A 13,088-nucleotide genomic window follows, 5' to 3' on the forward strand; every position below is an offset into this window, starting at 1 on the left:
TCAGGTGGACTGTTTTGACCTAAATAGTGTTGAACTTCTTCAGTGTTTTTGGAGCTGCACTCAATCCAGGCAAGTGGATAGTATTCAGTATACATTTGCCTGTGGACCGTGGACAGGAATTTGAGAGACCATAGTAGTAGTAGCCTCTGAACTCAGCAGTAGCCTCTGAACTGCTTTAACCTACATGGCTTGTCAACTTCAGTTTCTGGTCAATAGTAACTCTCAGGATGTTAATGGTGGAAGATTCAGTGATGGTAGTGAATTTGAATCTCATGAAGAGATGGTTAGATTCTCTTGTGTTGCAATTGGTCATTGCCAGTACTTCAATGGCAGAAATGTTACTTGACATTTATCAGCACAAACATGGATGTTATCCAGGTGTTGCTATTTCTGCACCTGGACTGTTTTCAGGATCAGTATCGGGAGTTGTGGATAGTGTTGAACATTGTGCACTTATGACCGAACATCTAAACTTCTGGCTTTATGGAGGGAAAAAGTGAGGACTGCAGATGTTGGAGATCAGAGCTGAAAATCTGTTGCTGGAAAAGCGCAGCAGGTCAGACAGCATCCAAGGAACAGGAGAATCGACGTTTCGGGCATAAGCCCTTCTTCAGGAATGAGGAAAGTGTGCCCAGCAGGCTAAGATAAAAGGTAGGGAGGAGGGACTTGGGGGAGGGACGTTGGAAATGCGATAGGTGGAAGGAGGTCAAGGTGAGGGTGATAGGCCGGAATGGGGTGGGGGCGGAGAGGTCAGGAAGAAGATTGCAGGTTAGGAAGGCGGTGCTGAGTTCGAGGGATTTGACTGAGACAAGGTGGGGGAGGGGAAATGAGGAAACTGGAGAAATCTGAGTTCATCCCTTGTGGTTGGAGGGTTCCTAGGCGGAAGTGGCTGAAGATGGTTGGGCCTGGAATACTAAACCTAAAGAACTCATGCAATGCTGCCCCAGGACTGAGATGACTGACCTCTGACCACCACAACCACCTCAATTTGTGTTAGATATGACTTCAACCAGTGGAATGTTTTCTTCATGATTCCTATTGGATCTGATTGATCCTTGAAGTGAGGGCTCCTTGAAGAAAACATTGCCTTGACATTGAGGGCAAGGAGTTTCCTCTCACTTTATTTCTGAAGCATTGATTTTATGGTCATGTTTGGACCAAGGCTGTAACGAAGTCAGGAGCTGAGTCAACTTGTAGAAATCGAGAGTGTGGTGCTGGGAAAACACAGCACATCATCCAAGCAGCAGGAAAATCGACGTTTCAGGCAAAAGCCCTTAATCAGCGATCAGCGATTTTCCTGCCCCTTGGGTGCAGCCTGACCTGTGTGCTTTTCTAGCACCACCCTCTCGACTCTAATCTCCAGCATCTGCAGTCCTCACTTTCGCCTGAACTTGTAGAAACACAAACTGTCAGTGAAATGGTGTTGGTGATGTTTATTCATTTCGTATCAAAGTGCATTGTAGCAGATTTTTTCTATGCAAAATCAATTTACTATCCAGTCTGCAACTATTTTAAACGTTTTGTTCTTTTCATTTGTGTTTTTCCCCAGTGTTAGGCATATTACTTCAGCTTGATATCACCTGTATAACTTTGATATTGATTTACTTCGCCACACGTTCATATTATTAAGCTAAGTTATGAATGACTGTGGTATGAGCATTGGTCTTAGCGGAGTATCACTTTGTAACTTTTTCCAAACTGAAATTGCCGGTGAAGGTGATGGAGGGTGAACTATACAAATTGCAACAGTGAGGAGGGTCTACATATTTTGGTTTCCACCGAAGTTGTGAATTGTGCCTGTAGTCCCAATATCAACTGGGGGACCAAAGCACTAAACTGTCAGTCACCAGCTGAAGGGATCACCACGAGAACGTCGCTCCGGAACGCTCGCGCTGCGCCAGATTCCGATCAATGGGCTCAGGAGGACAGAGCGCAGGCGCGGGCTGCATCCCGCGCATGCTCAGTGTCAGTCGTGGAGGCAATCCGAGTTGGAGCGGCTGGAGGAGATAGCGAGACAGGTTGGGAATGGGAATGGGAATGGGAATGGGCGGATGGCAGTTTTATCACCTCCCGAGGGGGATGCCTGGGCCCCCCGAAAGTCCCTGTGTGAAGCCCGCGGGTCCCCCCTCCTTCTCCCCCTCCTTCTCCTCCCCCCCCTCTCCCCCCGCCTCCTTCTTCCCCCCTCCTCCTCCCCCCCCTCCCCCCCTCCCCCTCTCCCTCCCCCTCTCCCTCCCCCTCTCCCCCCTCTCCCTCCCCCTCTCCCCCCTCTCCCTCCCCCTCTCCCCCCTCTCTCTCCCCCCCTCTCTCTCCCTCCCTCTCTCTCCCTCCCTCTCTCTCCCTCCCCCCCCCTCCCTCCCCCCCCCCTCCCCCCCCCCCCTCCCCCTCCCCCCCCCTTCTTCCCCCCCCCGAGAAGCCATGAGATGGAGGTGTTGGACTGGGGCTGGACTGTGTTCAACAGCACACAACACCAGTCCAACAGGTTTATTTGGAATCACTATCTTTGGGAGCGCTGCTCCATGGTCAGGTAGCGAGTGGGGCAGGATCATAGCAAACACGATTTATAGCAAAAGTTCCAAGTGTCACACAACTGCTGCGAGGTATTGACCAAATCTAGATTGTTGTTCAAGACTTTAATCACTTAGAATGGGATGCAGGTTTCGATTGATTAATATGTAAATCCCAGAACTTCTTTCAAGTCACAGTCCTGAGATAACTTAAGGTCTTATATAACATTGAGTGACATCTCAGCTCAGACAATGCATTAAAGGTGTGAGGTTTGTATTCCAACCTTGAGTCAGACTGGTTCTATTTCCAAATAGGAATTTACAAAATGTCGCATGGACTGTTTACAGATTGTGTGCTTTTTGAACAAAATAGAATGTATCTGCAAATGCAAATTTACCCCATAGACATATATGTGTGTGTATGAGGGACAGAGAGTGTGTCTATGTGTGTGCGTGAGTGTGACAGTATATGCCTGTGAGAGAGAGAGAGAGGGTGTGTGAGTGACAGAGGGAGTATATAATCTAGTGGGGTGACTTGTAGTGTGATATGAAATGGAAATGTGTTGCTGGAGAAGCGCAGCAGGTCAGGCAGCATCTAGGGAACAGGAGAATCGACGTTTCGGGCATTAGCCCTTCTTCAGGAAATGAACCCAAGGTACCAAACTTGTGATATGAACCCAAGGTACCAAACTTGGCTATCCCCCTCTGTTGGTGACTGCATTGTTATATATCCTGAAGCCCGCCTTGGAGGAAGGTCACTTGAAGATTCGAGACTGAATGTCCTTGACCACAGAAATGTTCCACGACTCAAGGGAACATCCCTGGCTGGCGATTGTTGTGCAGTGTCCATTCATCTGTTGTAGCGTCTGTTTGGTCTCACCAATATACCATGCATCAAGGCATCCTTGCCTGCAGCGTATGAGATAGACAACGTTGGCTGAGTCACGTGAGTACTTGCTGTACAAGTGGTGGGTAGTGTCCCCACATGTAGTGGGAGCATCCTTTCGACACTGACACGTCTTGCAGCGGTTGCTTTGACAAGGTTGTATGGTGTTGTCGATGATGTTGACATGAAGGAGGAAGTGAGGGCTGCAGATGCTGGAGATCAGAGCTGAAAATGTGTTGCTGGAAAAGCGCAGCAGGTCAGGCAGCATCCAAGGAGCAGGAGAATCGACGTTTTGGGCATCAAGCCCGAAAAGTCGATTCTCCTCCTTGGATGCTGACTGACCTGCTGCGCTTTTCCAGCAACACATTTTCAGCGCAGATGTTGACGTGAAGGCTGCTACAAACAACGGTCTGTTTAAAGTTTGGTGGTTGTTTAAAGGCAAGAAGTGGAGGCGTAGGGAAAATCTTGGTGAGGTGCTCATCCTCATTGATAATGTGTTGCAGGCTGCGAAGAACATGGTGTAGTTTCTCTGCTCCTGGGAAATAATGGACGACTCAGGGTACCCAATTAGTCATATCGTGTCCCTCTCTCCTGAGGAGATCATTACGGTTTCTCGCTGTGGCACGTCGGAACTGGCTATTGATGATTTGAGCATTGTATCGTGTTCTTATGTGGGGGTCCTTCTTATGTGGGTGTCTGTCATGTTCCTCCTCATCCGAACAGATCCTGAGTATGCATGAGGATCTAAAATTTGAATTTAGGCTGTTGTCAGAAGTAACAAGTATCTGTAGATTTTTATTAACCACAAAATGGCTTTTCAATTTAAAATAACACAACAAAATGGCTGCAAGTAATGATTTGACTGTGTGAACTTGAACTGATGCTTTATTTAGAGATAAGAGAGAACAATGGATTTTTCATAATATGAATCTTAAGACAGTGATTTGGTATTCGAACTAACCTTGAACTGTTTGCGTGGGATGGTGCTCTCCGTAAATTAAGAACCCTTTCCCAGGGAATATCATTGGATTAACCTGCTGTAAATCATGTCACCTTATTATATGTGATTGGTCTCTTGGAATTAAGGCTGTACTATCTCTTAAAAAACATATAAATAATGTGTAATTTTTTAATGTAATTGCGCAACTTCACTACAGAACACAGAAGCTTTAACCTCTGTCTTGCTGGATAGAATTGCATCAAGGTACCTTAATTCAATAAACTAAAGGCCGTTGCTTTTTGAACAGACTGTATTTGTTGGTTCTTTTGACTGATCTCGAACCAAGAGGACCTTTTGGAGGGGTCGAGATCTTCATTTTAGTGCTGTGACTCTTGGTTTGGCACAGACAGATTGTGGACAGCGGTGTAAGAGACTTGTCCTTCACTGTTGAGAGTTGAGGAATGTGGCCGGCCAGACGTGAATATTTTATATAGGTTTGGTTTTCCTCCTCATTAAATTTGTGTCTGACCTGACCCCTCGCTGTCTATTTTCTAGTCCAGCCTGAAAGAATCGGTCTTGGCAAGGGGAGGATTAAGAGAACCCTATATAAAAAAGGGGGAGAGTGACATCTAAGGACAGACTTGAGAAAAAGATCTGAAAAAGAGAGTCGTGAACCTCTCAGAGCTGAGAAAGAATGATTCTTTAAATTGGCACTTAAATTGTTCTGTGAGATAAGGAAGTTTGTTTAAAGATGGGTAATCACATAGATAAGACGGAAGATCCATCTTCACCGTTAGTAAAAATATGTGAGAAGTTTCCGGAAAAATCCAAAGACTTTTGAAAACTTTCTGCCACCCTAACTAAAGCATTGGGTGATGAGCAGTGGCCACTCAGTGGCCTTAAAAATATTCAATTGATCAAATCAGCCCAGCAACTGATTTGGCAAAGGAAGAAGAATTCCAAGACACAGAAACTAATTAGACTGTGGAGACTATATTGTGGTGAAACTCATAAAGAACCTGTTTTATGTTCAAGGCAGCATACTGCCACTAAATTGGGAATTGAACTAACAGCTGATGGTGTCTGAAATCTATTCAAGACGTCAAAAATGAATGCGCTCAAGCAAAACGCCAACAGAAACAAAAGAAGAAGTCACTAGGGGCTGGTAAGCAAACTCCTGTCCCCCCACCCCCTCCCCAGTTCACTAACCCTGTTGCCAGTCAGCGAAGATTGAAATAGCACAGATCCTCAAGTAAATGACTCGTGCAGCAATTAGAAACCCCTTTAAATTCCTCTTCTGAAAATGCGGAAGGCAAAGCACCCACATTAGGAATGTTCCCTGTAAAGGAACTACCAAACCCAGAAGCTGCTGTCCCTAATACCACTCAGTATTTATTGTCCTTGGAAGCCCCATGAAATTATATCCATCCTCAGTAATGCACTGGACCACCACAAGACTCCCCAGCAGTTCATTGATTTTTTTAGACACCACAATTAAAGTTTATATTGGTAATGCAAAAGACCTTCTGCAGTAAGTGCTTACCCGCTCTGAATATGCCTGTTTTACTGAATGTATTGGTCACAATAATTTTACTGCTTTCGCTAATGCTGTAGTCCAGGAACAACAGCGACAAGATAATAATCTCGCTGTTGCATCTACTATATTAACAAGGCCCATTGACTTTACTCGAATCCTTGAGCTTCACCCTAAAAATAAGGAGTCTGCTGAGCAATATTTGGAATGTTTTAGAGAATGTTATGAGTCCTATTCCGGCGATCGGGTTTGGAATTTAAATGCTATTAATGCTCAGTATAATTCAATGCTATTAAACTGCCTGCTGCCCTCTGTAGTTACAGCAGTCAAAACAAACAATCTAGACTGGGTTGAAGCCACCCCTAATCAACTCCATCGTTCTATTAATGCCTTGTGGAATCAGCAGAGTGAAGACAGACCACCAATCCGTGTAAAATCAGAATTTGTAGTCCAAGAGGAGACACCTCAACAACTACCCGTGCTTAATAGTAGTGACCCTGTACCCATTCCAGGCTGCAGTCGTGGGTGTGGCAGAGGGACCCTCCCTCGGTATCCATTCCTGGCCTGTTTTAATTGTAACAGCCTATCTCACTGGGCTCGTGATCGCCCGACTCGAAATTGTCTTACTGCCGGCAGTCCCTTCCATTGGACCTCTAATTGCCCTCGAAGGGCCACACAGGGGAACCAAGGAAGTTTTCATGAGAATTACCCTCAGAACTCCTATGACACTTGGGGTAAACCTCCTGATTACAGTCACCCTCCTCCACAAGCAAAAGGCAGAGGACAAATCACTAGTTTCTCACAAAATAATCCCTTTTCCCTAGCCAAAGGTTCGATGGTTGGCTACTCATTAGTTTTGTTGTGTGTTGTACCAGAATCTCAGGGAGTCCCCCTCCCACTGCAACTCCCAGGTCATTTCCTCATCTTCATCCCCTCCCCCACTCACCTACTCTATGCTACTTTCTCCCCACCCCCACCCTCCTCTAGCTTATCTCTCCACCCTTCAGGCTCTCTACCTTTATTCCTGATGAAGGGCTTTCGCCCGAAACGCCGATTTTACTGCTCCTCGGATGCTGCCTGAACTGCTGTGCTGTTCCAGCACCACTAATCCAGAACCTGTTGTATCTGTTTGGCTTGGCTTGGCTTGTTGCTTTTTTGTTCGTTTTGGTGATTGTTCTTTGTTTATGAAATATGGAGGGTGGCCGTTGTTCTCGATTTTTAAAAGATAAGGCTGGCCAGTGGTACAATTCTTGCACACTTGGTTAAGCAATGTTGTGCCACAGCCAGGACTTTTGAGACTTAACTCCCAAGCTAAAAACTGTGTGTGTGTGAGACAGAGAGAGAGAGAGAGAGAGAGAGAGAGAGCTGTACAGCTAGTAGAAAGTTTAACCCTTTGTGATTCGGTTGTTTGTTTGTTGGTGATTGAATGTTTGTGCTTTGTTCCCTGGAGCATGAGATCCGGGAATGCTTTGAATCTGATTTGCATTTTGGAAATTTAACATGATTTCTTTTAAGGTTAAGGATTCTTCAGTGATTATAAAGTATTAACTCCTGATCTTTTTACAGGTCACGACTGCCTTACTGTCAGTTTCTAATTAATCTCTTTTATCCTTACATGAAAGCCAACCTTATTCGATTTCAAATCAGTTTAATATGGAGGAAGATAACATTATAATTTTTTTTGTGTTTCAGACTGGTTTGATTCCACTTAATTTTAAGACTGATATGTTTCATTGGTGATTATGATGTGCCAGTCATAGCTTTATTGGCGGAGTCCACTCCCTCAATGATGACTGATACATTTTATCATAGCACAGGGGATAATTTTAGGCACTTTTACGTAACTGCACCCTCATCCCTTACCATTGTAGCAATTTGGATAGGATAGCGTGAGTTTATTGGAGGACGTCCATAATCCTGTAAATACTTTAGAACTATTCTATACCCCCATGATAGGACTTGGAAGGATAAAAGGGGTCAGGGAGTCTCTTGCTGAAGTAAGGGCATAACAAACTACTACATCCTCTCCAAATATTTTATTATGGGTTTCTAGAAACAAATTGTTAGTGAAGGATAACATCCCCCCTTTGTCTCTTTTACTACGTGATCTATCTGAAAGGGTACAAGGCTTACCAGGGATGCCCATAGTACAATATATTTGTAGGTAGGTCTAGATCTTCATGCATGGGGCTTGTCTGTAGGGGATGGCTGTTTTAATATGTTTCGGGTGGAAGCTAGAGAAGTGCAGCATCGTGAGGTTATCCTTGGGTTTGCGGTAGAGTCAGGTACGGAAGTGTCCATCCTTGATGGAGATGGGTGTGTCCAAGAATGAGACTGACTCTAAAGAGTAGTCCATATTAAGTCTGGTGGTGGGATGAAACATAGTGATATCAGTGTAGTTGTTTCAGTGATTCCTTGCCATGGGTCCTGAAGAAGAAAATGTCATCAATGTATCTAGTGTACACTGTTGGCTAGAAGTCCTCTGCAGCAAAGAAATCTTGTTTTAGTTTGTGCATGAAAATGTTGGCATATTGGCAACTTTGTTGGGCGCGCTCTCTCTTTCGTTCATGCGCGCTCACTGACATACACACGTGTAGGTACACGTAAGTCTATGGGGTGAATTTGTATTTGCAGATAATTCTATTTTGTTCAAAAAGTGCACAGTCCGTAGGCAGTCAGTCTTATAGTAGTCAATCTTATAAATTCCTACTTTGGAAATAGAACCAGTCTGATTCAAGATTGGAAAACAGACAGAATCTAACCTCATACCTTTAACTCATTGTTTGGGTTGAGATGTCACTTTTTAAATAAAACCTCAGGACTGTGACTTGAAAGAAGTTCTGGGATTTACGTATTAATCAATTGAAACTTGCATCCCCATTCTAAGTGATTAAAGGCTTTACAGCAATCTAGATTTGTTCAATGCATTGCACCAGTTGTTTGACACTTTGATTTTTTACTATAAATACTGTGTCTTATGATCCTGTCCCACTAGTTACCCGATGAAGGAGCAGTGCTCCGAAAGCTATTACTTACAAATAAACTTGTTGGACTATAAGTTGGTGTTGTGTGATCTTTAGCTTTCTCAGAGTAGGGCCAAGGTTACCCAGGTAACTAGCTGTCACCCGGCGAGGGAATGACTGGCCGCCCGTCATCTTGGGAGCGGCAGCTGAGGCAGGTCTTGGGGGCAGTAGTAGATTGAAATCAATGATTCCACTCGGTCTGCAGCTCGTTTTTAAACAAATCATAGAATGTAGGCCACTGGATCCTGGCAACTTGCTACAGGTCACTCCCCTTAATATCTATAGTGCTTTGTCTTTACTGTGTAGTGTTCCAACAAAGGTCAACACAAGCTGGAGGAATATCACCTCATTCTCCATCCTGGGACTCAACTCAAGTTTAACTATTTCAGAGCACGAACACCCCGTTCCTTGTTTATTACCTACCCACAACCCCACGTCCTGTTGCTTTCAGTACAGTCAGTCCATTTTTCAACTCATAGTCCCCGTTATCACCTATCTTGCTTGACTTGCGATCCAATCCCTTTGTCTGATAGCCTTTTCTCCACGCACTCTCTGGAATAAATAACATGTTACTTCCTCAAAGAGCTCCAATAAATTTGTTGAGCGTTATTTCTTTTTCACGAAACCGTATTAATTCTCCCTGACTTCCTTGAACTTTTCCGAGTGTCCTGCTCCAATGTCTTTACCAATAGGTGCCAACATCTTCTCTGTGACAGATGCTAGGCTGATAGCTTACTGATTTCTGTCTCCCTCCCATTTCAAATAAAGGAGTTACATTTGCTATTTTCCATTTCAATGTAACCTTCTCTGAATTTAAGGAATTTTGGAAAATTAAAGCCAGTGCATCAACTATGTCACTCATTTATTTTAAGACCCTAGAATGGAGTCCATCAGGACATTAGAGTTTCGCTAGAAAATGGCAGTGCAATCAGCCAACGTGGTTTTATGAAGGGAAATCATGTGTGTTCAATTTATTGGAGGTTTTGTGGAATATATCAAACAATGTGGTTTGGCCCACTGATATCTGTCCTTTTCCAGGGTTTTAGGAGGGGAAGGTTTACAGACTGGAAACTGAAACCGAATATCAAATTAGGAGCTGAGAGAAGCACTTGGTTCATCACAGCTGGATTATCATCAGTCTTCAAATGTAGAAGGAGAAATGGCTCTTGGTTCTGCCTGTGGGAAAAGATTTCGAACATCAGCGTGACTGGAAAGATACTGAGGCACATGCACCCGAGCAAGTATGTTGCAGTGAACTGGCTATGGAAAGAGCTTTCTCTGGTTATTCAGCCTGGAAAAGCATTGGCACATTCCACAGTGTGGGAAAATCATTCTTCTTGTTCAGAGTGTGGGCACAGCTACAATTAATCGTCAAATCTGGAGAAATACAGTCACCGAATGGAGAAACAGTCGAAATGCAGGGATTGTGGGAAGGGGTTCAGTTACTTGCCTGAGGTGGAAACACATCAATGCAGTCACGCTGCACAGAAACGCTGCAAATGTGGGGACTGTGGGAAGGGATTCAGTTACCCATCCCAGTTGGAAATCCACCGACGCAGTCACACTGGGGAGAGACCTTTCACCTGCACATTGTGCAGGAAGGGATTCAGAGAGTTATCCAAACTCCACATCCACATGCGCGTTCACACCGGGGAGAGGCCATTCCCCTGCTCGGTGTGTGGAAAGCAGTTTACACAGTCGTCCAGCCTGCTGACGCACCAGCGTGTTCACACTGATAAGAAACCTTTTAAATGTTCGGAGTGTGAGAAGAGTTTTAAAAGCAGAAGTGAGGTGCTGACACACCACCGCACGCACACTGGGGAGAGGCCATTCACCTGTTTAGAGTGTGGAAAGGGATTCACTCAGTCATCCACCTTGCGCAAACACCAGAAAGTTCATAATAGGGAGAGGCCGTTTGTCTGCTCTGTGTGTGGGAAGGGATTCACTCAGTCGTCAAGTTTGGTGGAGCACCAGAGAGTTCACACAGGGGAGAGGCCTTTCATCTGCTCTGTGTGTGGAAAGGGGTTCACTCATTCATTCAACTTGCTGAGACACCAGCGCATTCACACTGGTGAGAGGCCATTCACTTGCTCTGTGTGTGGGAAGGGATTCACTCGTTCATCCAACTTTGAGACTCACCAGCGAGTTCACAATAACTGACTTTAAGGATTGGATTCTGCTTCTCACGCTGTTGTTAATTACAAACAGGACTGAATCATGTTCACTCAGACAGTTGGAGTTTGTTTTTTGCTGCTATGTGGAGCCTTACAATTGAACTAGTGTTTAATATCAGAATGTTAGTACATATAATTTATTTTGAACACTTTCTTTTGTCACTTCAGTTTTGTCCTCGCATTAGACACAAGCATTCCAACAATAATAAATAACCCAGAAAAAGCAAGGAAATAAATTAATAACCATCAGTAGGGAGAAAAATACGAGGCAAACTAATGGGGCGAAATGCAGACAAGTTTCCTGGACTTGATGGAACATCTCCTAGGATATTAAAAGTAATAGCTACGGAGAGGTAATGGGTGCATTGGTCGTGAATTTCCAAGAATCCTTAGATGCTCAAAGTGCCAGATGATTTGAAAATGACTAATGTCAAGGCTTTATTCAGAAGGAAGGAGACAAAAAAAAGGTTACTGAATGGTCTATTTCCATGCTGTACAGTTCTATGACATAATGTGGCCGTGCTGGTGTTGGACTGGGATGGACAAAGTTAAAAATCACACAACACCAGGTTAGAGTCCGACAGGTTTATTTGGAAGCACTAGCTTTCAGAGCACTGCTCCTTCATCAGCTTACCTTCAAAGGGTTGCCAGATGAAGGGGTAGTGCTCCAAAAGCTAGTACTTTCAGATTACCCTGCTGGTGTTGTGTGATTTTTGACGCTATGATAGTGTGACAAAATATGTTTGTTTCTACTTTTCTTTAAAAATCCTGGCCAGTTTAATATCCTCGATATATTGCTGATTAGGAATCCCTACTGTGTGGAAACAGGCCCTTCAACCCAACAAGTCTACACCGACCCTCCAAAGAGTATCCCAACCAGACCCATTCCCCTACATTTATCCCTGACTCATGCACCTAACCGATACATCCCTGAACACTGTGGGCAATTTAGCATGGCCAATTCACCCTAACCTGCACATCTTTGGATTGTGGGAGGAAACTGGAGCACTCAGAGGAAACCCACGATTTTAGATTATTTCACCTACTATCTCACATTTTATTACAAGAAATCTTGGCAGGCATACAATTAGAATGAAATGATGAACTTAATTATAAATTGACCTTTGGTGAAAATTCTGCAGTTCAATGTCTGAAAAGTTCCACTGCTTAGCATCTCCTAATTAATCCTGATTTTGGATCAGCAGTGTCCCCTTTCAAATGTTTCATCTGTTATTCTGCCTCATATTCCAAGTCTCGACATAGATGCGATCGCAGCAAATCTTTTATTAGCCGGTATCTATGGTAACAGGTGTGTTTGGAAGTCACTGAGTTCAATCATTTATGACAATATTTGCGTATTTCTACTGATCTTTATAAACCCTATTGAATGTAATATTCTGGACATATCGCAGATTATGAATATATCTGTGTACATTTGTGCACACACATCTAAATGGGTCTGTAACTACCTTTGTGTGTTTCTGTGTCTCTCTCTTTGAGTCTGCATGTGTGTGTTTCTCTGTGTGTGTGTGTCTCTCTGTTTTTGAGTGTGTTTGTGTGACCAGCTCTGTCCTGAAGGGAAGTTTGAATGAGTGTGTCTATGTTTGCTTGTTTCTGTGTATGCCTCTGTGTCAGTGTGTATGAGCGTGATTATGTCTCTTGTTTTGTATGGGTGTGTCTGTGCGACCAGCTCTGTCTGCAATGGGACACACTGAATGAATGAATTGAAATATGATGAATGAAATTCTCAGTCTCTCACTCTCGCTCTCTGATGTTTCAAGTGATACAATGCCACCCTCTGCTGGTCTCTCCACGTCACTGCATAAGCTCCATATTTCCCCCTTAATTAAAAAGTGAAAAAAAAAACTCTGCGGATTCAGGAAATCAGAAACAAACACAATTTACTGGAAAAGCTGGGCAGGGCTTGCAGCATCTCTGAGAGATTTTGTTGAAAATTTCTCCGCTCCCTTCCAGGTTCTCCAGGAGAATGGATCATAGAATCCCTACAGTGTGGAAACAGGCTCTTC

The 13,088-nt window shown here is 44.1% G+C and overlaps 1 protein-coding gene across 1 annotated transcript; it reads left to right on the top strand.

The window, feature by feature from the left end:
* Positions 1-1,977: 1,977 nt before the first annotated feature.
* On the top strand, positions 1,978-12,527 carry LOC122543898 (uncharacterized). Its single transcript, XM_043682774.2, has 2 exons — positions 1,978-2,018; positions 9,926-12,527. The coding sequence occupies exon 2, from the start codon at positions 10,286-10,288 to the stop codon at positions 11,045-11,047; it is 762 nt and encodes a 253-aa protein (XP_043538709.1). The 5' UTR covers positions 1,978-2,018; positions 9,926-10,285; the 3' UTR covers positions 11,048-12,527.
* Positions 12,528-13,088: the final 561 nt, after the last annotated feature.

The sequence above is a fragment of the Chiloscyllium plagiosum genome, unplaced genomic scaffold (assembly GCF_037043375.1).
Source record: "Chiloscyllium plagiosum isolate Xiang-an unplaced genomic scaffold, Cpla_swu_hap1 HiC_scaffold_46, whole genome shotgun sequence".
NCBI lineage: Eukaryota > Metazoa > Chordata > Chondrichthyes > Orectolobiformes > Hemiscylliidae > Chiloscyllium > Chiloscyllium plagiosum.